The 24,188-nt window shown below is 47.8% G+C and overlaps 4 protein-coding genes across 14 annotated transcripts in view; 1 reads left to right on the plus strand and 3 right to left on the minus strand.

Moving 5' to 3' along the window:
- Nucleotides 1-137: 137 nt before the first annotated feature.
- NKAPD1 (NKAP domain containing 1) lies at nucleotides 138-5,375 on the minus strand. Its single transcript, XM_088138945.1, has 6 exons — nucleotides 4,840-5,375; nucleotides 4,335-4,437; nucleotides 4,152-4,240; nucleotides 3,473-3,628; nucleotides 2,858-2,911; nucleotides 138-2,252 (listed from the first exon to the last, which is right to left on the minus strand). The coding sequence occupies exons 1-6, from the start codon at nucleotides 5,373-5,375 to the stop codon at nucleotides 1,751-1,753; spliced, it is 1,440 nt and encodes a 479-aa protein (XP_087995071.1). The 3' UTR covers nucleotides 138-1,750.
- Nucleotides 5,003-9,420, plus strand: PIH1D2 (PIH1 domain containing 2). 2 transcript variants are annotated; one of them, XM_025162957.2, is made up of 6 exons: nucleotides 5,003-5,137; nucleotides 6,002-6,298; nucleotides 6,635-6,758; nucleotides 6,980-7,225; nucleotides 8,019-8,272; nucleotides 8,367-9,420. In XM_025162957.2, the coding sequence occupies exons 2-6, from the start codon at nucleotides 6,116-6,118 to the stop codon at nucleotides 8,508-8,510; spliced, it is 951 nt and encodes a 316-aa protein (XP_025018725.1). In that variant the 5' UTR covers nucleotides 5,003-5,137; nucleotides 6,002-6,115; the 3' UTR covers nucleotides 8,511-9,420. The 2 variants fall into 2 exon arrangements, with proteins under 2 accessions (XP_025018725.1, XP_087995072.1); XM_088138946.1 differs by lacking the exon at nucleotides 5,003-5,137 and adding an exon at nucleotides 5,359-5,471.
- Nucleotides 9,421-9,568: 148 nt separating this feature from the next.
- On the minus strand, nucleotides 9,569-19,329 carry DLAT (dihydrolipoamide S-acetyltransferase). 3 transcript variants are annotated; one of them, XR_015795824.1, is made up of 15 exons: nucleotides 18,933-19,329; nucleotides 18,479-18,584; nucleotides 18,077-18,197; nucleotides 17,620-17,779; nucleotides 17,002-17,128; nucleotides 16,441-16,634; nucleotides 15,757-15,892; nucleotides 15,595-15,662; nucleotides 14,689-14,790; nucleotides 13,821-13,928; nucleotides 13,015-13,130; nucleotides 12,709-12,871; nucleotides 12,403-12,539; nucleotides 11,301-11,499; nucleotides 9,569-10,664 (listed from the first exon to the last, which is right to left on the minus strand). XR_015795824.1 is itself a non-coding variant. In XM_088138944.1 (15 exons), the coding sequence occupies exons 1-14, from the start codon at nucleotides 19,188-19,190 to the stop codon at nucleotides 11,370-11,372; spliced, it is 1,926 nt and encodes a 641-aa protein (XP_087995070.1). In that variant the 5' UTR covers nucleotides 19,191-19,329; the 3' UTR covers nucleotides 9,569-10,664; nucleotides 11,361-11,369. The 3 variants fall into 3 exon arrangements, 2 of the variants coding, with proteins under 2 accessions (XP_087995070.1, XP_087995069.1); XM_088138944.1 differs by having other exon boundaries at nucleotides 11,361-11,499; XM_088138943.1 differs by having other exon boundaries at nucleotides 10,640-11,499.
- Nucleotides 19,330-20,132: 803 nt separating this feature from the next.
- DIXDC1 (DIX domain containing 1) overlaps nucleotides 20,133-24,188 on the minus strand; it is a 43,269-nt gene continuing 39,213 nt past the window's right edge. For 3 of the 8 annotated variants that reach the window (XM_088138939.1, XM_088138935.1, XM_088138936.1), the window contains 3 exons: nucleotides 23,603-23,711; nucleotides 23,359-23,467; nucleotides 20,134-22,906 (listed from right to left, as the gene is read on the minus strand). In XM_088138939.1, coding sequence (XP_087995065.1) covers nucleotides 22,826-22,906; nucleotides 23,359-23,467; nucleotides 23,603-23,711 — 299 coding nt within the window. In that variant the 3' untranslated portion in view covers nucleotides 20,134-22,825. Of the gene's footprint in view, nucleotides 22,907-23,358; nucleotides 23,468-23,602; nucleotides 23,712-24,188 lie in introns of all 8 variants that reach the window. The other 5 variants (XM_088138940.1, XM_088138937.1, XM_007422610.3 and 2 more) reach the window with 3 other exon arrangements.

Consider the following 24,188-nt stretch of genomic DNA (forward strand, 5'->3'; position numbering starts at 1 on the left):
ACAGACTGGAAAACTGCACTTCAGCCTATAGTGCTGTGCAAAGCCACCTGCTGTTTTCAGTCAGAGTAACAGGTCAAATGCTGCCTTTTCAAAGGGCTGATGAAAGATACAAAGAAATCCACGCTGTGGAACTGCTTGTCCTTTGGATTTGTTCTTTTCTATGCCAGATGCGCTTCCTTTGAATGTAACCCGAGAACCTTTGTTTTCCCCACCCAAATCAGAAATGCAGTTGAAGACTGCCTGCCTTTTTGGCTAAAATCAACATTGTTTATTCTTGCAGGCCATTTAAACTGATTCATGCCAGTATTTTTCATGTATAAAAAAATAGGTTTTTTGATTTTCATAGAAATAACTTCAATGGCTTTGCTTCTCATAGCAACAAATTATTTCCAAAAATACATTTTATATCCCTGTGCCATAAAGGACAAAAAAAAACCCCAAAAGCATGTCATTCTAACCTTTAGAACAGGATCATTTCATGGCCATTTGATGATGGACAATTTTGTTTGGGGAGACCAGGAAAAAAAAATGTTAAAAACAAAGCTCTGGCAGAATGTTGAAGTATTTTATGACACTTTGAAGGAAAAATAGGGATGGGCAGCAACAGGGAACAGTTCTGCGGTAGGTTTTCAACAGTCCTGCTTAGCATACTTTTTGATGAGTAAAGGCATTATATAGCAAATTTCTTACTTTGTGAAGTGCATGGCTTCCCCCATATTTTGTGAAGTACAGTGTGTTAAGGAAGCTTTGGACTCTGCCAGGGAGCCCCGTCTCTTTTGCAGAACTGCAATTCACAGCAGTATCTGGGGAGGTAGGAAGCAGGTGTGATTTGGGCTACACGCTGGGAGTGTACTTTAGTGAGTCCTTCCACGGCCCTCTTATGGCCACCTAACAGGCATTAGAGAGCCATGAAGAGCTTTGCAAAAAAAAAAAAAAAATCCAACCCACAACATAACTCTTTAAGGCTGCAATTCTGTATCTTAAATGTTAATCTAGTGATACTGCACACAAAAGATAATAGTTCCTCTCCCGCTGCTCATCCTATTCACTGCATAAGCAATGGCTACAAGAAGCCGAGCCCTCTGCCTTCGCTCCGTTTTCTCTGGCATTAACTTCTTGCAGCAAGAGATAATTTAAGAAGAGGACTCATCCAGCCAAAACAAGGAGGGATGCTTGGAGACCATGATCTAGTAACAATGGCAAGTTAATGGATAGGATGACCAGCATTCTTCCAGGTATGGAGAGGCAGTAGTCTCCATTTCTTCACAAGATGACTAGTCCGTTACAGTGGGGTGTGTGGTTTTCTCTGAACCAGTCTGTCCCTTACCATGTAGCTCTCTACAGGAGAGGACACGTTCAAATCAGAGAGCAATATCTGCCTGCCTGCTTGGGGGACATCTCACCTCCCTCCCTCATGCTTTATTGCAATTCAACTGTAGATCTTAGCAATTAAAAAATAAATTCCAGGTGTTTTTTAAAGGAAAAGTGGAGCCGAAATCATCCACTGTTCCTGCCATCTTCAAGAGCAGAACTTTGCAATTGAAAGGTTCATCCTGATGTGAACAAAAGGACTGTCCGGGTGGAATCCGGGGTGGGCCAAAGGAATCTAAGCCTCTGTTTTCTGGCCCGTGGGAAACCAAAATGACCCCCCGCCCCTGCCGGTGGAACCAAATCCAAGTTCGTTCCAAGCAGGGCTGTGTCTGGAGGAAAGCTCTGTCTCAGAGCCAATCAGCCTGCCCCGTGCTTGGTCCTAATCCTCCTCTGAGCTGTCCTCGGAATTCTCATCAGCCGCCACTTTCCAGTTCTTCCTCTTGCTGCGCTTCTCCGGCGCCCTTTCCCCCGCTCTTTCGGACAGGGAAGCGTGACGTTTCCTCCTCTTCTTTGCCGGCTCCTTCTCTGAGTCACTGTCCCTGGAATGGCTGGAGCAGCAGCTGCTAACTTTGCTAGAGCCGCTGCCTGGCCCCAGGGAGGAGGCGGGAGGCTCGGCTGACGCCTTCTTGCCCTTTGTGTGGCGCTGCTTCCTCCCCTTGGTGGGCTCTCCCTCCGAACATTCAGACTCCTGGGAAGAACCTGCCACCGTGCTTAGTGGCTCTCGTCTCCTCTTCTTTTTCTTCTTGTGAGATTTCTTTTTCTGCTTCTTCTTGTGCGACTTTTTGGCCTTTTTCCTTTTATGCAGCTTCACAGAAGACTGTTTGTCTGACTGAGTTTTTCTTTTCCCATTCACAGAGTTTTGTTCATCTGGCTCCTGGTCACTGCAAAACACAACCAAGATATGTTTCAGTTTGGGGCATCTTATTTGAAAGTTAATAACTGGAAAAAATAGCAATCATGTTTTTTTTAAAAAAAGGTTCCTGAGCTTCTTTTAGCTGAACCATGACTGCAAATATTTAAGCCCAATTAACACTTCATAGTGGCATTTCTTCCCTCTGATACAGCTCAGTTTCAAGAAGCTGGAGACCATATTGGACAAAACGAGGTGAAGTAGCTTTATCAAACCATTTGTGGTATATTTCAGGTGTCTCTGCCCTATTCTGGCAACTGAAGAAGAGATTCGGGGAGGCTTTGTGTACAGAAGGTTATGTCCATGAACTCACATGCTCCTCTATCCCAGAAATTTTAATTAGTGGACAAAACAAAGCCAAAAACCAGAGTCTGAACCTGGATCATTTGAACTAACCCATTTTCCTCCAGGGTGGGATGGGGAAATTTAGGTATTTAGTGTAGAAGCAGACATTTCTGACTGTGCCACGTAAAGAAAGGGGCAGACAGAATGCAGAAATCTAAGGCCTGGACCATTTTAATGTCCAAAGGGAACCACTCAGGACTTTGGTATTTTGAAGGCAAACTCGTGCTTTACCTGTCTGTATCAAATTCTTCTGGATACAACTCTTTATAGCCACTGTGGCCCCATCTGTTAAAAAAAAAAAAAAAAAGGACCAAGCACATGAAGATTACACATAGCCTATTTTGCAAGCAAGTCATATGACACCACTTTACTGGACTCCACCTCTTTAGGCTGCAGATGGTGGTAGTGAATGTTATGTGACTGCACTCCTATTTGTATTGCTGTGAAGGCAAAAAGGGGTTTGCCGATGGAAAGAGCAACAGAAGTGGAACAGTGCTCATGTGTTGCTCTCCAGGGAAACATGGCCTGGGAAAAGACATACAGAAAAATGATGGAATCCCATTTGCATTCAGTCTGCAACATCTCCAGGTAAGGCTGGCAAAGAGACGTCCTTCCACCTGGGGAAGCTATTGCCAAGCGGTGTCCTGTAGGCAGCACGCGAAGTACGCAGCCTCACTTTGCAGAGCTGCCTCAGTTTTGATTACTGAAGCAATTTCCACCCAGGGAGCGCCTCAACATGAAAAAACCCTCCACCATTGCCTCCAGTAACATTTTGCACTGAGACAGAGGCCTGTGTCATCTTAATTACTATTTTTCTCAGGAAACCTCCCACTTGTGGGACAGTACCTGTCTGGCATGTTGGCTTCGCATTCGTAGAGTTTCTTGTTCCAGTACCGGGCGTGGCGAAGGTCATCTTCAATGGTCACTGCCATAACCGGCACGTTCCTTGCCCTCCAGGTGGCCTGCTGGCTCTCCTCATCAAACCCATCGCTACGCATCCGGCTGCCGCAGAGACAAGGAGAGTTGGGTTTGTAAGTTTGTGGGGGAAGCTTCTCTAGCAGGAGGCGTCAGAAACAAGGTCCACCAAATAGCACACCCACCTTGGCTGCCCTACAGACATCCAGTTGAATAAGCCAAGGGACCACCAGAGCAGCTTGGGCCGAACTAAAAAACTTCTCCCTGAAGCTGGCGTTCTTCCCTAAGCCAGGACTGCCACCTTTTGACCCAGAGGCAGCTCTACTGTTTTAAAAAAGTTTCCACCTTAGAGAAAACAGGAGTTCTGCCCTTCCCAATTCCACAAGGCAGAGGGCTCAAACGGCCAGACTCTCTTCCGCTTTAGGGACAGAGGCAGCAGCCGAAGAGCAAATGGGAAGGCTGGGCCAGGCTTCCCCCAAATAAAAGCAAGCACAGAGCAAGCAGGACCAAGGAGGGGATGCAGAGAGGATCTGCCAGTGTTCTGTGAGCGACACAGCTTTAATGATGTTTCAGAGCAGAGGGATCATTTACCAGCGTGCCAAGACCCTACCTGGAACTATTCGGAAGAGTCCTCTCGTGTATCTCTTGGCTCTGCTTTTCCATCTCCCGTATCTTCCACATTTCTGACTCTTCCTGAATCTGAGGTGGGCAAAGAAACCCACTGAGGACAGGCACAAGTCGGGCTGCTTTTTTACGGGAACCGTTAGGAGGAAGCCGGCACCTGTTGCCTTACCTTGTTGTGCGCGTCCGTGTGGCGAATGACATTCCGCAAGAGGACTTTTCCCAAAGGGATGCGGGACATCCTTTCCGCGCCAAAAGGGTGGCGAACAAATGCCCTGCAAGGAAGGAAAGGGGGAAATGAGGGAGGAAAGAAGGAGAGGGGCAGGGCAGCCAGGAAGGAAGGGAAGGGGAAGGGGGGAAGGGGAAGGGAATTGGAAGGGGAGGAAGGAAGAAAGGAAGAAAGAAGAGGGAGGGAGGGAGGAAAAGAAGGGAAGGGAGGAGAAGGACGGAAGCGGGGAGGGCCGTCCGGTGCCCCGGTCTGGAGCGGCGAGTCTCCTCTCCGGCAGGAGGCGGGAAGGCCCGGCCAAGGGACCCCGCGGAGCGGAGATTCCAGCGGGCCGGGAAGGGCAGGCCGTGGCTCTGTGGCCCGCCGAGCGGTGCGAGGGCCCGGTCCCCGAATCCGCCTTGCGGGGCCGCGAGCGACGGGACCGGCCCCGGGGGCTTCCGCTTGGACCTACCTCGCGGGGTTGTCGGGCGGGGGACCCGAGGGACGGGAGGCCACCCAGCACCGGCGGGAAGCCGCGGCTCCGCCCAGGCCCCGCGTCGCGGCCGGCGCCCCTTCACGCGCCCTCCCCGCCGGCCCCGGGACGGGAGCGTGCCTCACACCGTCCCGCCACCGTGGCTCGCCCAGGCCCCGGAACCCGCGAGCGCGGCCGAACGAGCGGGCCGGCGGAAGGCGGCAGCGGCGCCACTTCCGGCGAGGCCGCTTCCGGGGTTGCCATGGCGACGGGTGGCCGCCTGGCAACGCCAGCGCGGGTGGGTCTTTCGCGCCACGGCGCTCTCGCGGCGGCCCGGACGGCTCTCCCATAATCCGTCTTCGGCTGGGGATGATGGGGGCGAAGTCCCCACCTCTCGCGCGCCTTCGACCCCTGGCCGAGTCGGCGCCTTGCAGACGGCTAGGAGGGCAGTTCCCATCATCCGTGGCCGGGACGGGCTGAAGCGGGGGAGGGCTGGGCGAGGGCCTAAAGAGATGCTTTCTCCAAGCTACACACATCCCCCCGCCATTCCTAGGACCTGCCGGGAGAAAAGGGGTCCGAAAAGCCAATCCAGTCGCCGCCGCCTCCGGTTGCCGCCCCTCCTTCTTCAACAGGTGGCCCGCGGTCGCACCCTTGCCAGAAGAGTGCGGGGCTTGCACAAAGCTCTGGCAACCGGGGCACCAGGCCCAGAGCCACTGGATGATGCCCAAATCAAGCTTTTTAAGGCTCCGGAGCAGCGTTTTCAACCTTGGCAACTTTAAGAGGAGTGGACTTCCAGATTCGGGAACCGGGCCCTTCCAGAAGTCCACTCAGCGCCAGAAAGCCCCTTAGCGTCTTTCATGAGTTTTTTCATGGTGGTTGCCTTTCAGAGGGTTAATTGTGGTGTTACGGTTTTATTTCGTGGCCTTCGTAGCTGCATCAAGCATGGTAGAGGCAAAGCATGTATTTGATAAATAGGGGAAAATAAAGCTCCCATTTCTGTACAGTCTGGTGAGGTTTTAACTAGACCAGGAGGCCCACCAGAACAACACATAGCAGGCAGCCTGCTTGGCCCAATTCATTCACGCACACGCAGTTACATTAGAGGCTAATGATGAAAGCCTTGAGGGGGGCAGGAGAACCATGTTTGTCTTTATTCAATTAGGTTTGACGCCACCAACAGAGGACCTGCAGCATCACTGAAGACCTTTGGATTGAAATACTTTCAATTACCTGTACAGCCTCTACAGCAACATCTTTTCGCTATTAAGGAGCAACCATGGAAGCCTTTTGCAGCTCAGAGGAGATGGTTACAACAGCGACTCAGCTGTGGGCAATGCTGGATGACATGGCCGAGAACAACCCTGAAAGTTATCACCAGTTCATGCAGCAGCAACTAAAGGATGCAAAGCAGTATTACGCTCCCCCAGAGCCATGTATGTGCCTGAAGACCTGCATCTTGGTACGTCAGTATCCAGTTGAGCAACTGGGTCAGATACCATTTCTGCCCTTAGCAGAATGCCAAACCTTCCTTTGACTTGAAAATAATGCACAGCATGCTAGCTGTACATGCGCATTTGATACGTGTTCTCTTGTCTGTTACAACTTCAGAATTTACTATTTTTCTTTTTGCATCAGGAATTGATAAGACAGTTGAAATATTCCAGATGCACTATCATCTTTTCAGTCGATGAAGTGGTAAAGGAGAGATTGCTTGAATATCTGATTGATGGTTATATGAATTTGTCTGCTTTAATAAATCATGTAGCTTTTTGCTTGCTTGGTTCTTTTCTCATAGGAGCCTACCAGAACCTGCCTGTTCATAAATCTATGCAGTTGGAATAGGATCCCTGCTCCCAAATCATCATCAGAGCCAGTTCTGTTGAGTCCCGGCAAAATGGAGGCACTATCGGATAATTCAGGTAATCTTTATTACACAATTTTAGCTAGCTTGCACATACTGCAGTTATTTCTACAGAAGGTTTATTTGAGGGTATTATATTGCTCTGTCCCTTTCAAAGAGATATTGGGAACGGACAGGAGTGAGATGTCAGGAATGAAACTTACATGATGCAACTAGCAGAATAGTAAACTAAGGCAGGATATACTGGGGAAGGAATAATTGTGCTTGCTTTTCTTGTAGAGATCTACAGCATCCTTGATATTGCGTACAATCCATCTGTTCTTGAGCGAGTCAAGGATGACCCACCAGAGAAGGATCGGTTGATAAACATGTCACTCACGTACATTGAGGAACATTATAACATCACTTTGTCCCACCCCTGTAGTGTGGCAAAATTTAAACTGAAAGGAAGCCTTGAAAGGATGAGGGAAAGCTTGAGAAGAGAACAGCCCCCGTTGGCTTTGTCCCAGAAGGACTCCAACAAAGGTAAGTAACGCTCAAGATGCTGCTCCAAGGCATACCAGGGGGGTGGGGGGAACCGGGGGTGACAGCCTTATCCAGCCTGATTCTGCCCATCTTACGTATTCAGAGGGGACCTTCTGGGGATTCTGTCCCCATGAGAAGAGGGACACGGACTAGGGGGTAGGCCTTCCCCGTAGCAGTCCCCACTGCATGGATACGCTGCCTCCCGAAGGCATCTAGCTCCAGCGTTTCATAAGGCACTGAAAACCATCCTTTTTAAATGAGCAGTTGATACCCGACAATTTACATTGGGCAAATATTAATGTTTTAATGAATCGAGTGAATTGATACTGATTTTAACAGAAATGACTTCACTGAATTTGTTTCTAGATGTCACCTGAGTCTTATGAGAGGGCAGTATAGAAATCCGAAAAATAATACAAGTATTTATAAAATATTGCAGTTAGCAAGTATTACCTTAAGAGGCATCATCTTTATTTGAAACAGATGAGAATGGCTTTCTCTAGAGAGAGCGTCGAAGTGTGCATATACATTATACGGAAGTGTGCTGTATTCCCTTATTTTATGAACTGTGCAATTGTGGCAGCTTTCATTTTGTCAGTTAACAATTCTACTGAACCGTGACTAGACCACTGTGCAAACAAAGGGAGACAGATTTTTGCCCTCTTGGGAGTTGCTTTTCCAAAAGCCACCCTGAAGTGGGAGAACAGGCAGGGCATTTAATTGACCCTTTCGTTCCATAACAATATGATCCATTTATTTGTCTGAACTCGTCTCTGAAAATCATCTTTGGAAGAAGTGACACTCAGCCAACTGAGAAGCCTCATGGCAGAGGACAACAGTGGCCTTATTCTGCCACTGGAGAACCCCGCATCTTCCAAAAAGCATCTAATTGAAGAGATTTCCACTACAAACAGGCCAGAGGTGTACAAGCCTGCCTATGAAATCACTACCAAGAAGGATGCAAATGAGAAGCCCCTAGAAATTGAACTAAAAATTGAATTGCCAGACGTTTGCTGTGTGTCTGAGTGTAACCTGAGTGTTTCTAAGGTGAGGCAACTACAAATTGCATGTTATCCCCCCTTTTGCCAGTCAGCCCCGTGTGACTCTCAAGCGCCTCCCTGAATCTCCTTTTCCATTTCAGGATGATGTCCTGATTGAGTGCCTTGAAAAATACAGACTGCAGGTGGATCTTCCAGAGCCTGTGGATGAAGAAACCACCTCAGCAACTTTTTATAAGAAGAAGGGGGTCTTGCTCATCACAATGCCTGTGTACAAGGGAAAATGACATTAGCCAATCCATTGTGTGCGAATACATACACACCCCACTTCTCTTGATACACTTACATGTCCTCATTCAGCACTTCCTATTCAACATTTTGTGCAGGTTAATATTAAGTGTACTGGTTTCATGCCTGTATTTTACACTTCTGAGTTTTAAGGCTGAAATTCTTGCTGTCCTTTGGGGATACAAAAACTGGGAGCATGGTCTGGAGAAAAATGCACTCCTAAGTACATGTTTTAACATTTACTCTGAACATTGTTTTGAAGGCAGAGTTTCTACTGCAGTGTAACTGTTGATTAACAAAGAAATGAACTTTATATCTTGAATAATTCCCCCATTAACTGAAACAATAAAGGAAAAACTATTGTTTTCAATCATTTCTGGATTTAAATTATTTCTTAACAGTTCTGAGAACTTTCTGTAGTCCCAGTGCTCAGCTTACATTTTCTTAGAGAACCAGGGGAAATACTATATGGGTGGTTTAAAAAAGAACACATTTAGAACACTGATCTTTTGAATCCAAAGCCAACTTGTTTCTGTAACTGCTTACAGTATTGTTTTAAGCCATCCATGTTGTTTTGCCATTTTAACATAAATATACCTTCAATATTTAAAGAATACTTAAAAGGAGTCAATGGTATCTGCAAGGTGTGGATAAAAATTTCAAGACCACAGCTGCGAGTTTATGATTGAAGCTGCACATCCCGTAAAAATGGGCATAACTTTGATCACATTATCATGGCTGCCATATTGACTTTTTTTTACTATACCCTGCAGACACTCCTGAAAGGAGATACTCCTTACAAAAGACTCATTTGAGTTTTGGAATATTAGAAAGGAACAGAGTTTCCTAGCTTTTAGTTCACTTGGGTTTAAAAATAGCTAAAAACATTCAAAATGACTCCAGAGTTAGTGGCACAGGCCTTCCAGAACTGAAATGCCAAGTGTCTTCCCACTTGGCAGGATAACGGCATTTATCCATTTTTGCCCATAAACTATTATACTCAATATCCACATACAGTTAAGCAAAAAAGGAGTAGTCGGGAAAAGGAAGAGCAGTCTAATGAACAACAAACTTTTAATTGAATTCAGCTGGCTTAACAAGCCAACGTGTAACCAAATTAAGACTCTTTAAGCACAACTTTTCTTACCAAAAGGTTGAATTACAACCAAATCAACAAATTAGTTCTCAGAAAAATATTTAATTGTATGTATATATCTGTAGTGGATTTGGTAGCGCAAGTTGACAAGAGACAATGAAGTGCTGGCGATACAGAATAACACAGGGCGTACTGGTTAATGGCCTACTTGGCTATTCAGGTCACATCACTTAGCAATTACATGATCCACTTTTTAAAATTGGAAAGCAAAAGAGGCATTTCCCATTAGTGCCTCTCTGCACCTTGGGCACAATTATAGATGTGACTGGGCAGTGTTTTGAAGAAATCCCACTTCTAGCAAAGCTTTTTATATATTTACATGACTGATGAAATTCTGTTTCTTTTGAGCCTGGGATGGACAAGAAAGCAAAGCTGTTCCAGAATAGCAGCCAGATCCTGCAGAAGGTTGTTGTAATTCCTTTGAATTTGAAACAGTTGTGCCTAATTATCCCCTTGATTTCAGTGGAACTCAAGCACAATTAATTCACAACTGGTTGGGCTAGTGTTCACAAGCCATCAGGGTTTTCCTTCTTTCACACAATTAGAAGTGTGCAAAATGTTTCGTTTCAGCTATTCTGAGTTAAACACCCCATTTCAGATGCAAGACTGCTGGAGGCAGGGTGCAGCTGCAATATGGTTTGATTTTGAGAATTTCTGGAGTGTTTCAAGCTTAAGTCAGCCCATTTTGCACTCAAAACAGCAGTTTCACATACGGGACAGGGCATTTCACAAAAGCGCACACTCAAACTTGTTAGAAAGGAAAGATTTTTCACATTCCTGCACACAATCCGTGCTTAAATGATGGAATTGTGCCCTCACATTCCTTTCAGTGAGAGGACCGTCCCAGACTGCCCTGGCCAGACCATTAAGAAGGGCAAGGAGGAACCTATGGTAGAATCTGTAACAAGTCCATATGTTGCCTATCTTTAACTGAACCCAGTTTCACCAGTTCCCTTAACAAATGACTTCTGCTTGGAGTAAAACAGCATTTACTGACCTAGAAAGGAAGCAAAACAACACATGCTTAAATTACGGAAACTCACAGCAGGCAAATCATCAGAAGGTTTTCAGAGAGAAACTACTATTCAGTTTAGGTGGTCTGACTGAAATGTCCATTTTCTATCGCAGCACACTAAAAGGATTCCTGTTGTTAGAAAGCCTGACTAACAGCTGAATTTTGCCATGTTGGAATGTCAGCTGCTCTACTCCATCCCGGGTGATACCGTCTTTTTTGCAGTAGCAGAGCACACTCACAGAGGGTCAATGTTTTTCTGCTGAAAATTTAAACTCTCACAAACCTATGGCTCATGTTTTATTTTCTTGGCTCTCCTAATCTCAAATCCCTGGTTTACTGAACATGGAGAACGAGCCATCTAGCTGCTGCGGGGGGAGGGGGGGGGGAGGCCGCGATACCCTGCGACATCGTGATCAGAAGCACATCCACATGATTTTCGACAGCTGGGGAAAGTTTGCAAATTCATCTACTGTATAGCTGGACTTGGCTTCAGAAGGCCACCTGCAGAACATTTAAATCTCTATAACCGGTAATAAAAATTACCAGCCACTGTTTATAGATTGACTTAGAGGCTTCTTTTAAAAAATAAAGAAGGAAACATTTCTTTAAAAGTCTAACCCTTAGATATATAAATAGCTTCTTTAGAATGAAGTGACTAGGTCGCCAAAGTCTAGTTGCCTTGAGAAATTATAGCAGCATCGTGACTGGCTTTTCCAGGAACCTCTTGAACTCTGCAAGCCACTGGGCTCCAACTGCTCCGTCCACAACACGGTGGTCACAGCTGAGTGTCACAGACATGACGTTGGCCACATCAAACCTGTGGGAAGAGGGGAAAAGACCCTAAAAGCGTATCCTTGCCAGAAAGGCAAAACTGGACTGACATATGTTTTCAGAAAAGTAGAAAAACAAGACACTTCCAAGAATCTGAAAATAAATAATTCATATTTTCCTAATAAAGAACATTAGGCTGGCGTTCCTATTCTTTGAACCAATTCCATTTGGTGGCTATTAGGTCCACTTCGCTGATTTGGTGCCACGCTTCTCTGTTCCTGATTTAATCAAAGACATAAACATCAAAACATTTAAAACAAATACTACAAAAAAGCCTAAATCTGTGTGTGTACTTTTGACTTCAGCCAACCAATTATAATTCATTATTTTACTTATTTTTAAACAAACTTGCATTCATACTAGCCACCTGTTTTAACAGTAACAATAATAAAAAGAGTATTACCCCTTCTAATTAAAGGTGGGCAAAGTTTCTGAATTCACAAAGGCTTTCCAGAAATTTTCTAGCTTTGAAATGGCTGTTTTGAGCTCAGAACACTTCTACAATAGTTTGAACACTTCAGGTCAGGTTGTAACCATTGTTTCAAATTCAAGAATATTTCAGAGTTGAAATGTTTTGCACGCTACTAATTTGAATATGGTGCATTCCTTTAAGCTTGAGCTAAAGTTTCATAAAAACTTAACTTGATTTCACAAGCCTGAGGTTTTCCTATCTCTGGTCTTAAATTCATTATTCATTAAAACATCTGTCCCTTTCACAACTGGAGTTGGGGGGGAAAAACCCTCTTAAATATTAAGTAAAGTGCAAGTTATAATTACCAAAGCAGCTGCTTATTATGTTTAGTATTTTCTCCTCCACGTTTTGATAAATATCCCCCTTTTCATCAGATGCTGACTTCCCACTGAAATATTTGTAAAAAGAAATATTTACCCTTTTTCATTATCTGCTGGGACCAGCCTTTTCTCAGATGCACCAACTGCCAAAATACAAGCCTGTGGTGGGTTGATTATAGCCGAAAAATTCTTAATGCCATACATTCCTAAATTTGAGACTGTAAAGGTTCCTCCCTGTAAAGAAACACACACCTTAAGGCTGCTTTACAAATCACTGGCGTTGCGGGTTGTGAACCGGGAAAGGAAAAAGCATCACCCTGAAAAATGCCATCATAATCAAGTCTACAAAACGTTTCCTTCGAAATGCCCGAGGGCAGTGAGGAGTTTAAGGAAGGCTGCTCACCTGGAACTCGTGGGGCTGAAGCTTGCCTTCCCGTGCTTTGCTTGCTAACACTACAACGTCTTGGTTAATCGAAGCCAACCCCTTTGTGTGCGCATTAAATACAATTGGCGTTATAAGTCCTGCTGGAGTACTGACCGCAACACTCACATCAACTACGTGATTTCTGAAAGACAGAAAGGGCGTCCATCTCTAACAATCCGCAAACCCTCACAAAATCAGGCTGAGCAAATACTGCAAGATGCTTCTTGTAACAACGTTCCAACCGGCCTCCTACGAGGAGCCAAACCTTCACCCCAGTGCACTTACTGCCTAATGACTGTATCCAACCATGAAGAATTCGCTTCAGGCACCTTTAAGCAAGCCAGAGCTGAAGCTTTAATAATGAAATCATTGACAGAAAGCTTGGTATTCTGTGGCATCTCCTGCAGAGGAACAGCCAAAGGAAGAAACACTGGTCAAATTGATCAATCCACAAAGTCATCAAAGAACCACTGTCCCCAGCCTGGGGAACCTCCAGAAACATAGGCTTCAACTCCCAGGATTTTCAGCAATGTCCCAGCTGGAAGTCCTCACAACCAGAAGGCACCCAAGTCAAGAACACCAACAGCCAGATGTACATAATCGTGTTGCCACCAGAAGTACAATAATTGTGATTACGCAACCAGAATTACTGAGCCGAGAAAACTATAGCACTCCATTCATTCTTTCTGTTCCCATGCTTTCCAAATTGAATGCGCACATTTTTCTCAAAGCCAAGTTGCTAGAAAGGAATGATTTTGTTTTACTGTTAAGCCCAAGGGCTTAATTTGATTTATGCTATTAGTAAGTATTACTTGCCCCTGCTTCTACTTATAAAACTTGTGTCTTCCTATGGAATTAGCCCTGAATCAATTATCTTTCCCTTACACTCTCCAAATCTCAGATTACAGATTCCTAGAAATGCAGACCTGTGGGAATATCCACAGCTAGCTATTTGGAAGGATGGAGAGTTAGATGCACATAATCTTCCAGTTTGCTTCGTGAATCAGCTTATTTTCAGGCAAACCAAGGAACAGCCATCTGTTGCTATCCTAACGAGCTAAAGCAGCACACCTCTCCACACAGCACGTTACCTGATTGAGTTCTTTTCTCAGCACCAATATTTCTCCCACGTCTATATCGATAGAGAGATAATAGTGAGGTATTGTTTGCTTAGACTGTATCAAACGCTGGGCAATCACCTGTAAGCAAAGACAGCAGGATTTGCGTAAGAAGCTAACATTACCTAAAATGAAGTTAACTGCTTTTAACATTGTTCTCTCAAAAGCAGGGCCATGCTAAAGCTGGGAACCTTAATGCAGCATTTTTAAATGCCCAGAAAAGCTAACTTCCAACTATCAGTCAAGAATTACCTCCAAATACTTGGTATCTGATCTCAGCTTTGTCTAATCACTTCAGGCTAATTCTTACTTCTGTTTTTCCTGTCCTGTTTAGGCCTGATTAACATTTTGAATGCAAATGCCCAAAAAGGAGGGGGGGGCTGTCTGATTATAACAATTTCCCTCCCGTTAGCAGCTCCAAAGCAAGCCCTTGGAAATCCCCCCAAGTTAAAACTTTCCTGTGTTAACCTGGCCCCAGCCTCTACAAGGACTGAACAGAAGTGATCCCAAAGTCCTTTCGGGTCTCACTTAAAAGGACTGCTATTAACCAAGGAAGTGACAATTTGGTGTAGTGGTTAAGGCACCAGGCTAGAAACTGGGAGACCATGAGTTCTACTCCTGCCTTAGGCACAAAGCCAGCTGGGTGACTTTGGGCCAGTCCCTCTCTCAGCCCTAGGAAGGAGGCAATGGCAAACCACTTCTGAAAAACCTTACCAAGAAAACTGCAGAGACTTGTCCAGGCAGTTGCCAGGAGTCAGCACTGATTTCAAGGCCTGCCGATCCATCCATCCATCCATCCACCCACCCACCCACGATGAGAAGCACCAAGGGCCTGACTTACCTTGCGAATATTACTAATGGGAATATCGGTAAAAACACCTGTGGGGACAGATGGAGCCACTGCTCGTGCAGCTGGAGGAGCTGGTACATCTGCTGCTTGGGCCTGTGGGAATACAAGCATGCCAATGAAGAAGCCAAAGGGCCGGCTGGCAGAATGGAGGGAGAGCTTGGGATGTTCCATGTTATTTGATTTTTTTTTATTTATTTATTTATTAAATTTTTCGCCCACCCATCTCCCCCCAATGTGGGAACTTGGGCCACTCACAACAAACGTTAAAAACATAAATATATATAAATACATAATTCAGGAGAGCTTTAAAGTTGTACCAAAGACCCCTTGCTGCTTCCTCACTCTCAAGTTTACAAGATGCTTCTAACTCTCCCCTCTGCTTCATCAAATCCCCTAAAGCCCATTCGTGCACTTGACAGCAGGTTTTCAGCAGAAGAAACTCAGTGCAGTTGAAAAAAAGAAGACAGACAGGAACTTGGGAGATTGGTGGAAGGGGGAGGCAAAAAAAGGCATCACAACTGGCGATGACAGTGAAAAAGCTGGCCTGATTTTTGCTCTAGCCAGATCTTGCCCTACAGCTTGCGGACCTTCACGTGTTCCCGCACCCTCTTGTAAAAAAGTAATGGAGATACAACAGGCAAATCCTTGGCAGATTTACTAGTATATAACTCCACCTGGCTCCATTTGGAAAGTCAGGCAAAAGATTGTGTCTGCATCATGTTCCTACTGAAGGTTCTCTGAAAGAACGCCAGCTCAAGACAGGAGGTGGCACCACTGCTGGATTCTCTCACATGCCCCAAGGATGAAGCTTCTCCAAATTAAATCCTAGCCCAGGTAACACTCTGCGGATAAGCTCCTGCTATACGTGGAGGTCGGTACAAACAATGGGCTACTCACTGGGGCAACTTTAGATGGCACAAATGAGTCAATGTCCTTCTTTGTGATCCGTCCATCTGGTCCCGTACCTGATGAGACGGGCAAGGAAAAACCTCTTACACAACAGGTAAGCGAACCATTTTAGAGGACGGCTGATGAGACCTCAGAAAAGACATCACTCACCTTTCACCTGTGACAGATCAATTCCTTTCTCTGCTGCTATTTTCTTTGCTAGAGGGCTCACTATTACTCTCCCTTTATGGGCAGGTGTCTTGACTGGAGGGGCCGCAGCCTGGGACGAAGCAGCTGCCACAGTCATCTTGGGAAAGGGAAAAAGGCAGAGTTCAGAAGATGGACCGTTTTGGAAATTCCCCACCATCCCAAAGTTTATTTGACTCTGCTGCACCATGAGCGTATGTCTGGGATCGAGCATTAGTCCTTTAGTCCAATATACGACAGCCTGTCAGAACTGTGTTCACACAAACATAGCCAGAACTCAGAATGCTAATGGGAGCAAGCCACAAAAGCCTGCTTATTCAGTCTAAATTCTCTAAAAGTGTCTCCGCCTCTCAACAAAAGCCTCAACACCCCCCTGCTATGAACATTTTTTTTGAGTGGATAGGTAGCTTTTTTATTTGGTAGCATTTAGAAAGATGATTTCTTTCTCTTTAGGAAGGAAAAGAAAGCATAGGAACAATCCTTGTAAGGATCTGCTCTGCACCAAGACTAGAGGCCACTTCCAGCTAAGAAAGCCTCTTGCACAAGAGGAACTGAAGCGGAAATCTCTTTGGGGCTCTGAGAAATCAACCTGGCATCCCCCACACTTTGCTTTCCCTCCCGATGTAGCCTTCTGGAGGTTGTCCGTACAGGGCTTGGTGGCAACGGAGGTGGCAACACAGGAGGCTTGATATCGGCCATCCCAGCATCTCTGTAGTCTGCGAAAGCAGGAATGTCAGATTCCTTCTCCACAATGATGCAGAGTGCGGTTCCCAAGGGGACATCTCTGGTGCCTTCGGGTATCAAGATCTTTGCTAAGTAACCTTCTTCTTGCACTTCAAAGCCTTAAAAGGAGAGAGAAATATGCAGTTTGGAGAGGAAAAGAACCGCTTAAACCAGTCTTAGAGATGGAGTAAGTCCGCTCTGCACCAACTCAGACATTCCAGAAAATATTATCATTGGCAAACTATCCTTTAAATTAGGAAATTTGGAGATGCCATCCACGAGGCAAACAATCTGGAATTCTTTTTTTTGGGTGGGGGGCAAATATCTAACCCTGTGAGGCAGGTGAGTAGTGTTTCAAATATCGCTATGGCAGTATTATCCAGTGCTGTGTTAGCTGATGTTGTAAGGATGAAAAAGGGGATCTTGTCCATGGTGTGTGCCCTTTACCCTCAAAAATTTGGTGGTCTAGGATGGAGAAATTCTTACCTATTGTTGCTTTGTCCGTCTCAATTTCAGCCAGTAAGTCTCCTTCACTCAGCTTTTCACCAACCTTCTTTTCCCACCTCTGAACGGTGCCCATTGTCATAGTAGGAGAGAGGGCAGGAAGAAGAATCTAGGAGAGTGGAAAGTGCAGCTGCTTTGTTGTTACATACTTTAAAAACCCAGCACTACTGCCCAATATCTGTCCTCCTTGCGTCTGTTAAAAAACAACAACTAAGAGATAAAATGTACTGCAGGCATTTAACTGAACAGGAAATTCCTCTGAAGACGAGAAACAGACATGAGCATCATGCAAGGGAACATTCTAATTATATAACCAACACAGCTGAATTCTGAGTTTCAGTTTTCATGGCAGGAATCAAAGAAATTCAATGGATATTGCTAGTTCCATCCAGGTTTGGACAGCAGCCTTTCATTCTCTGTTTCCACCAGAGTCCATCAAAACAGCTCATTTGTTCCCCTGCTCCCACAGCAAATGCGGCTCATGGCTGGCACTGAGTCTGGAGCCTAGCTATGGGTCTAAAGCTAAAAGGGAAATTAAAAAAAAACAAACCACAAGGACAGTGGGAGAGAAAAGAATAAAAACTGGGATCTGCATCATACCTGCATATGGGGAGGGTAGGAGCTGCCCGGAGCTTGTGCAGATGGCTGAGTTGCTGGTGCTGGGGGAGCTGCTGGAGGAGGCAGAGGTGGTGCTGAGGCTGATGGGGCGGCAGCTGCTGAATCCAACGTATAATCCTTAAAGGCATCGATAAGTTCAGGCCTAAAAGAAGGAAGGGACCTTAAGCCAACGTAAAGGGGTGACATACCACTAACAACGTAACCAGGACCCCCCTCAAGCCTTAAACCTGGAAGATGGGAGGCAAGGACACAAGAGGTCCAGGAAATGTTTTGCTGTTGAAAAAGAATATTAAATCAATAGAAAAATGGGCACCCTTAAAGGGAGAAGTTGCAGGGAGGTTATTCTAAACTGGAATAATTTAACAAAAATGCTACAGGAGGTAAAGAAAAATGAAAGGAGAAAAAAAAAGATATCGGAAACATTTGCACTTTGACTCACTTGTCCACAGTGATGCAGATTATGGATCCTATTGGAACATCCCGTGTTCCTTCAGGTACCAGTATCTTGGCCAGATAGCATTCTTCCAGGCTCTCAAACCCCACGGTTGCTTTGTCTGTCTCTACCTTTAAGACACACACAACAATTCCCTTGAATTATGTTTCACAACTCCACATTATAACCAAACCTGTCCAAGTCTAAGTCGAGTTCCCACTTCAGCCATAAACGGTAAGAAGAAAACATCAGGAAAGTGAAAAACAGGCTCTCCTCCACAACCAAAGGCCGATTCAGAGGCGCTCAGCAAAGCGGCATTAGCGATGCTCTCTCATTAAAAGGGTGCCAGGGCCAAGCTCCGGCCCCGCTCATCGGCTGGCTTGGAAGCTTCGGGCTCTGGGTCCCCACCTACCTCTGCGATCAGGTCTCCCTCGCTGATCTTGTCCCCTTCCTTCTTCTCCCAGCGGGCGATCGTCCCCATCTGCATCGTGGGGGAGAGGGCAGGCAGAGGCACCTAGGAGGGGGCAGCGAGGATCAGGCGCAGCCCTTCCCGGGGGGGCCGCGTCCCGCAAGAGCTTCGGCTCGAGTCTCCCTCCGAAGCAGCTGCGGCCCCCGGGGGGAAGAGCCCAGGCACGGAGACGCCCCTCCGCTCTCTCAGGAAGGGCCGCGGCACGGCGGGCACCGGCAGGGCGACGGACGCCCGGGGGCCGGGGGCACGGCAGGCGGAGGGGCTCCTCACGGGGCGGGACCCCCGGAGAGGAAGCCGGGACGGCCCCTGCGGAGACACCCGCGGCGGAGGCTGAGAGAAGCCGCTCGGAGCCAAATGGGGAGGGGGCGGGCGGGGGCGGGGTCGTCGCCTCACCTTTTGGTGGGGCGGGTGGCTGCACCAGTGGCGGCGGGGGGGCGCGGGGGGCCGGGCGCGGGGGGGCAGCAGCGGGGCGCCCCCGCCTCGTCCTCCTCCGTGGGCCCCCCAGGAGGGGGCGGCGGCGGCGGCCCAGCTGCCCCAGGCGCGGGCCCGCCGAGGCCGCGGAGGCCCCTCCGCGCGCGCCCCCGGCAGCCGGGCCCCCCGCGGGGCCGCGCCCTGCAGCGCCAGCACGCGCCTGGCCGGCACGCGCCACATCCCGGCCCGAGCGGCGCAGACCAGCAGGAAGGCGGCGGCTGCCCGGTCCTGTCAGGCGGGCGGGCGGGCAAGCGAATGACCTCCCTTTTCCCCCCCGGGCGGGCAGCGCCGTGCCGTGCGGCGCCGAGGGGCGGGGCGTCGCGCGACGGGGCCGCAAAACGGCCGTCAAGCCGCGCGGGGGCGGGGCTTCGGCCGGCGCGGCCTGACCCGAGGCGACCTCCCTCGCCGCGCACGCGCTCTGCTCCCGAGCCCGCCCGTGCCGCCTTCCCCGGCCGCGCACGCGCTCTGCTCCCCAGGCCGTTCGTGGCGCCCTCCCCGGCGGCGGCGGCTGCGGCTGCCTTTGCGGCGCTGGGCGGCCGGGCGGCTTCGCGCAACGAAGCCTTCCGATGGCGGGCCGTTTTGTTCCTGTTTATTTTGCACTTTTCTGCCGCCTGGGAATTGTCCCACGGGGTGGTGCATCGGATTTAGAGCCAGCTGTTAGGGCTTTGCCCGAGGAATTCTGGGAACTGTAGTCGGAGTAGGGGCTGAAAAGACCATGGGATCGGTTCCCAACCCGGGCGACTTTCAGACATCTGGACCTCAACTCCCAGGATTCCCCAGGCTGCCAAGATGGCTAGCGCGGGGTTCCTCAACCTTGGCCGCTTTAAGACGGGTGGACTTCAACTCCCAGAATTCCCCAGCCTACTGCAGTAGAGTGGTAAGCCCCCTTTTTGGGGTTCCCTCTCTGGGCTTCCCCGACTGTTTGGCCTCCAGATGTGCTGGTCTCTCCCTCCCCGCCCCTGCCAGCTTAGCAAATGAACAAAACTGGGGAAGGCACTCGAGGCTGCAAGGCCCACTCCCTAAGCCTGCTCTCCTGCTGGATAAAAAGCCCATCATTCTCAGCCGGGTTGGCCCAAGGATTAAGATTCGTTCCAGTCCAACCCATCTCGAGGACAGACAGGTTGGGGATGGTGCCAAGGGAGAGCCAATGATGCGAAACCAGTCACGCGGCACTGTTTGTGTTATTTCAGGAACAAAGTTCAGAGACACAGATTAAAGAAAATGAGTTTCGTTTTATGGAAATAAAAGATGCAAATTTGGTCATAAAACACCTTTCCAATTCTTTTCCCCCTATTTTCCCCTTTCTGGCAATAAGCCACAGGATAAGGAAGTACTAATTCAATTTAAACTTAAATAAAATATGTTCTTTTAAAAAAGGTACAGTTTTGACCTTAAAGCACATCTCTTGCTGAAATAAACTTTTTTTAAAGTAACAGTGACTCCATGCTATCTCTTTGCAACCCACTAAATTCATGCAACAGCAAAACCAGTCACAAAGAAGTATTTTTTCAGGAATAACATCCCCCTGCCCACTGATAAACTGTCACTCCCAAAAGCCAGCTTTAAAGTTCCTATTTTGAACAGCAAGGATCGGACTCAAAGGCTTAACGCAGGTACAGAGGGTAACGAACGCAGGCATTCAAAAGGCACTACTGCTCTTCTGTACACGGAGGACAAGCATATACACCTTGTCTCTACAATAAACAACAGGCAAAATAGAAAACCACCGGGGACGTAACATACCTTCATAGCAAAATAAAGCTAATTATGGGAGCCATACGAGTTGGCATGAACAGGAAGCCCATATAAAGCCTTTTTGCATTTCCTAGAAAAATGGATAAAATACAATGTGCGGAAATATACAGGGAAAAAAACACTCGCACAGGTATAAAAATAGACACTGTCCTTGTTCAACAATGATGTAAACCAATACAAAATGATTCCAAGAAACAGGAACAAGTTTACCCAAAGGACATGTTCAAATCTATAAAATGATCAAAGACACCATTTCTTTTTTCAGTTTCAGCCTCCCGCAAAAAGGTCACAGGCTGCTGGACAGGCGGGCGCTCATCCCGACGGCCGGGGCATGCCAGCAGCCACGCGGGCTTCGGGACCTGGGGCCGCGGCGTTCGGGAGGGTGGAGCGGCAAGCAACCAATGCGGCGACACGCTGGGGTGCCTAAAGCGAATTCCGGGGTTCGCTGGGCCCCGCTGGCTTTTCATTCAAGCAGGGCCGAGGATGTGAAAACAGGGTACTTCCCCATTCCTGGTTCAGCCTTTTAGACCCCAAAACAGGCAGAGAGTACTGAAGGAAAAGTACCGTGCCGTCACGGCTTCTGCACGGGGTGGGCAGGTCATGTCACACGCATGACGTCACAATGGCCTCTTACAGAGTCTAAGCTTGTGATGACTTCGGTCTACTGACTGGCTCATAAGAAACTACGGTAATTGAGGCTTGTACAGAATAATTGCAAACGCTCCGTGTATCCAAACATTCCCCCCAAACACTCCATCTGTCCAGGCATGCTTTCCTACGAAGCTGACAAGGAATACTGGATCATGTATCTCCAAACTCTGTACAAACTCTAGTTATCCACAAAGCACGTGTTCTGTACTTTTCATGTCTGAGGTCTGGCTGGTGCAGTTCTCTGCTTATAGCTCCTGGAGTAGCTCAGGTCACCAGCTGGCTGATTCCTGAAGCTAAACCCCCAGTTTTGCACACCATTGCAAACGGGGGGGGGGGGGTGGAGCACTGGTGGGCAAAACTAATATTCTGCTTGAGGCAAACAAGGCAGATGAGTTATTTTCTGTAAGCAGAAGAGCCAGCAGGGCAAAAAGCCACCCTACAATTGCTGGGGTTGTGTGCAACAGCTTCAGATCACAGACCTTCTAGAAATCTTGTTGTAATGCCCTTGTGGAAGTTTATCTGATGAAAGTTTAACATACACCACACCTCTTAGCTGCCCATCTCGGTTGATAAGGCCGATGGGAAAAGAAATTAGCTACTGGGTGCAAAAATCAATGTTATGGATTCAAACCAAGCTATGGAAAACCAGAGATGCCTGCCTTCCCCCCAATGCTGGTGGTGATGACTTAATCAAAAAACCCCCCAGAGGGAAAAGAGGACAGAGAACATCGTGTTGTGCCAACCGGTCCCTGTCAAAACAGAGATGTGGAGCTTGGGGTCTTCTTCCCAATGCAAAACCAGAAGGGGAACGTGGGCGGTGAAGCAAAGGGTAACCACATTTTTCACACAGACCCTCAAACAAAGTAAGGACAGTTTCAAGACCAGAATGCAAAACAATAAAAGCCGAAGTAATAATCCTGCCCCCTCCAACACAGTGCTGTCAAGTAGATCCTCTTTGATCTGGACCACAAGCTATTTGTCCTCTGGAGGAGATCTTGCTGGTGCCTGATGTTGCAGGAGAGGCTCCTGGGCACAGAGTTCCTTGGAAAAAATTGCTGGCAGGAGCTACAACAGCGCTGGAAAACAGTTTCTAGTTTTGGCCATCGCAAACGTGCAAATCTTCTTGTAATACTGTCCATCGCCGACGGAACTTCTCCAGATTATCAAAAGCAGCAGGATGGAACCGCAAAGACTCACATCTTTTAGGTCCATCCCTGACCGAATACAGAGGTGGCGCACTGAAAGCACTGAACGGGACAGCGTGTGGCTGTCATGCGCTGGACGTCCTTGCTCGAGGCCACAGCTCATCCCTGTTCCTTTCTTTTGGCAGTTTGAATCACACGTATCAACACTTGTGTGGGTTTTTTTGGGTCAGCATCTGGCACGTCCAGCAGCAGCCAGCGAAGATTTTAGTTCTCCCCGTGGTCCTCTTCCACCCACGCCACAATCTTCCCCTCCCACCCGGGAATAAGATCATCATCGTGGAAAACCTACAGGAAGAGCAAGAAGGACCTGAGTCAACAGACCATTATGCGGAGCAGCCCACGGCCACCGGCCACTAACTGGGAACTGGCCTGAAATCTCTCCTTAATCCTTCCCTCTCTAGGACAGGCACTGGGGTTGTTGCCACAATTCTTGTGAAACAGAATCTCACTCCTAACGCGATCCACGCTGATTCAAGACTCACAGCACTGCAGCTCTCTGGAGGGAAAGACAGAGCTGGCCCGCTTTTCTAGCTTGTTGCAAAGTTCTTGTTTTTCAGTGCTGCAAGGTATGATTCTTTGTGCTCACAGATGCACAGACACACACACTTTCCTGCCCCTTGGCTTTCACGCCATTGGTGAGAGCCAAGCACAAGCACTTACAGGGGAAGAAACATCCCCCAGTGCCGGGCAACTTCCACAGCCCGTCCAGAAGGGGCTGGTCCGAGGTGCCCCCTTACCTCCTCTTTGACGGTGCCAAACTCCGGATCCAGGGCTTTGAAGTGGTACCGGTGTGTCCCGTCCCGATCGATCGCTGCTTTGAAGTCCCTCAGCGTCACCTCTCCTAATCTGCAAGGCGCAAGAGGAGAGGAAGGCTGCTACCAGGCTGGGTGTCCGCCTGGGTGCTGGGAGGGGAATCCCACAGGGGTGCCAATTCTGGGGTCCCAGGGAGGGGATCCTGGGGTTGAGGGGTGGCTGGCTCACCTCTTTGGGATGCTGACCATGAAGGGGGTGAGGGAGCGATCCGTGAAGTACAGCACTTTGGTGCAGGCGCTGTTGCCCACGGCAGGGGTGCTGTGAGAATGAGGCAGTTCTGCCAAGAGAGGAAGACAGACTGAGCCACAGGGCAGCAAGAGGCCGCTTCTCTTCCGGCTGCACACTGTTCATTTCTGCAGCCTTTCTGAGCAGGCAGCCCAGACTTGTTCCCCCTGGACTACGAGAGGGAGCAGAGCGCAGCGGTCATTTCTGTAGTTCGCCACATTTTGAAATTCCGTTCGGGGCTGAAAAAGGAATCGTAAAATGAGCAGTTTGGGTGCAGATAATGTGGGGTTTTGTTTTTTGTTTTTTGGTTTTTTAAATGGGAAGGCTGAGCTAGAAAGAAATCAATATCCTTCGCTTGCAACCACAAGGGGAGGCAAGCAGAGGCTGCACTCCCGCCCAGGGCCACTAGGTGGCAGCTTATTTTCGGAAACCCACTTTGCAGCCCCCTTTCAGAATAGCCGACGGCTACCTGCTTCTTTTTCAATTAAGAAACAAAATTAAATTAAACATTAAAATTGTTTGGTATTGT

The sequence above is a fragment of the Python bivittatus genome, unplaced genomic scaffold, assembly GCF_059951505.1.
Source record: "Python bivittatus isolate LINGU-HERP-01145 unplaced genomic scaffold, Pbiv_v1 ctg000320_np1212, whole genome shotgun sequence".
Lineage (NCBI taxonomy): Eukaryota > Metazoa > Chordata > Lepidosauria > Squamata > Pythonidae > Python > Python bivittatus.

What these genes read in the sequence shown, in the direction of transcription:
- NKAPD1 (XM_088138945.1), bottom strand. Translation starts at nt 5,375, where the DNA reads ATGTGTGTAGCTTGGAGAAAGCATCTCTTTAGGCCCTCGCCCAGCCCT. An exon ending in ACACGGACGCGCACAACAAG is followed by an intron (nt 4,241 to 4,334) that starts GTAAGGCAACAG and finishes TGCCCACCTCAG; the next exon opens with ATTCAGGAAGAGTCAGAAAT. An exon ending in GAAGCCAACATGCCAGACAG is followed by an intron (nt 2,912 to 3,472) that starts GTACTGTCCCAC and finishes TTTTTTTAACAG; the next exon opens with ATGGGGCCACAGTGGCTATA.
- PIH1D2 (XM_025162957.2), top strand. Translation starts at nt 6,116, where the DNA reads ATGGAAGCCTTTTGCAGCTCAGAGGAGATGGTTACAACAGCGACTCAG. An exon ending in GCCTGAAGACCTGCATCTTG is followed by an intron (nt 6,299 to 6,634) that starts GTACGTCAGTAT and finishes CTTTTCTCATAG; the next exon opens with GAGCCTACCAGAACCTGCCT. An exon ending in GTAACCTGAGTGTTTCTAAG is followed by an intron (nt 8,273 to 8,366) that starts GTGAGGCAACTA and finishes TTTCCATTTCAG; the next exon opens with GATGATGTCCTGATTGAGTG.
- DLAT (XM_088138944.1), bottom strand. Translation starts at nt 19,190, where the DNA reads ATGTGGCGCGTGCCGGCCAGGCGCGTGCTGGCGCTGCAGGGCGCGGCC. An exon ending in CTCCGTTGCCACCAAGCCCT is followed by an intron (nt 15,893 to 16,440) that starts GTACGGACAACC and finishes CCCTTTCCCAAG; the next exon opens with ATGACTGTGGCAGCTGCTTC. An exon ending in CCAGCAGATAATGAAAAAGG is followed by an intron (nt 11,500 to 12,402) that starts GTAAATATTTCT and finishes CTCTTCCCACAG; the next exon opens with GTTTGATGTGGCCAACGTCA.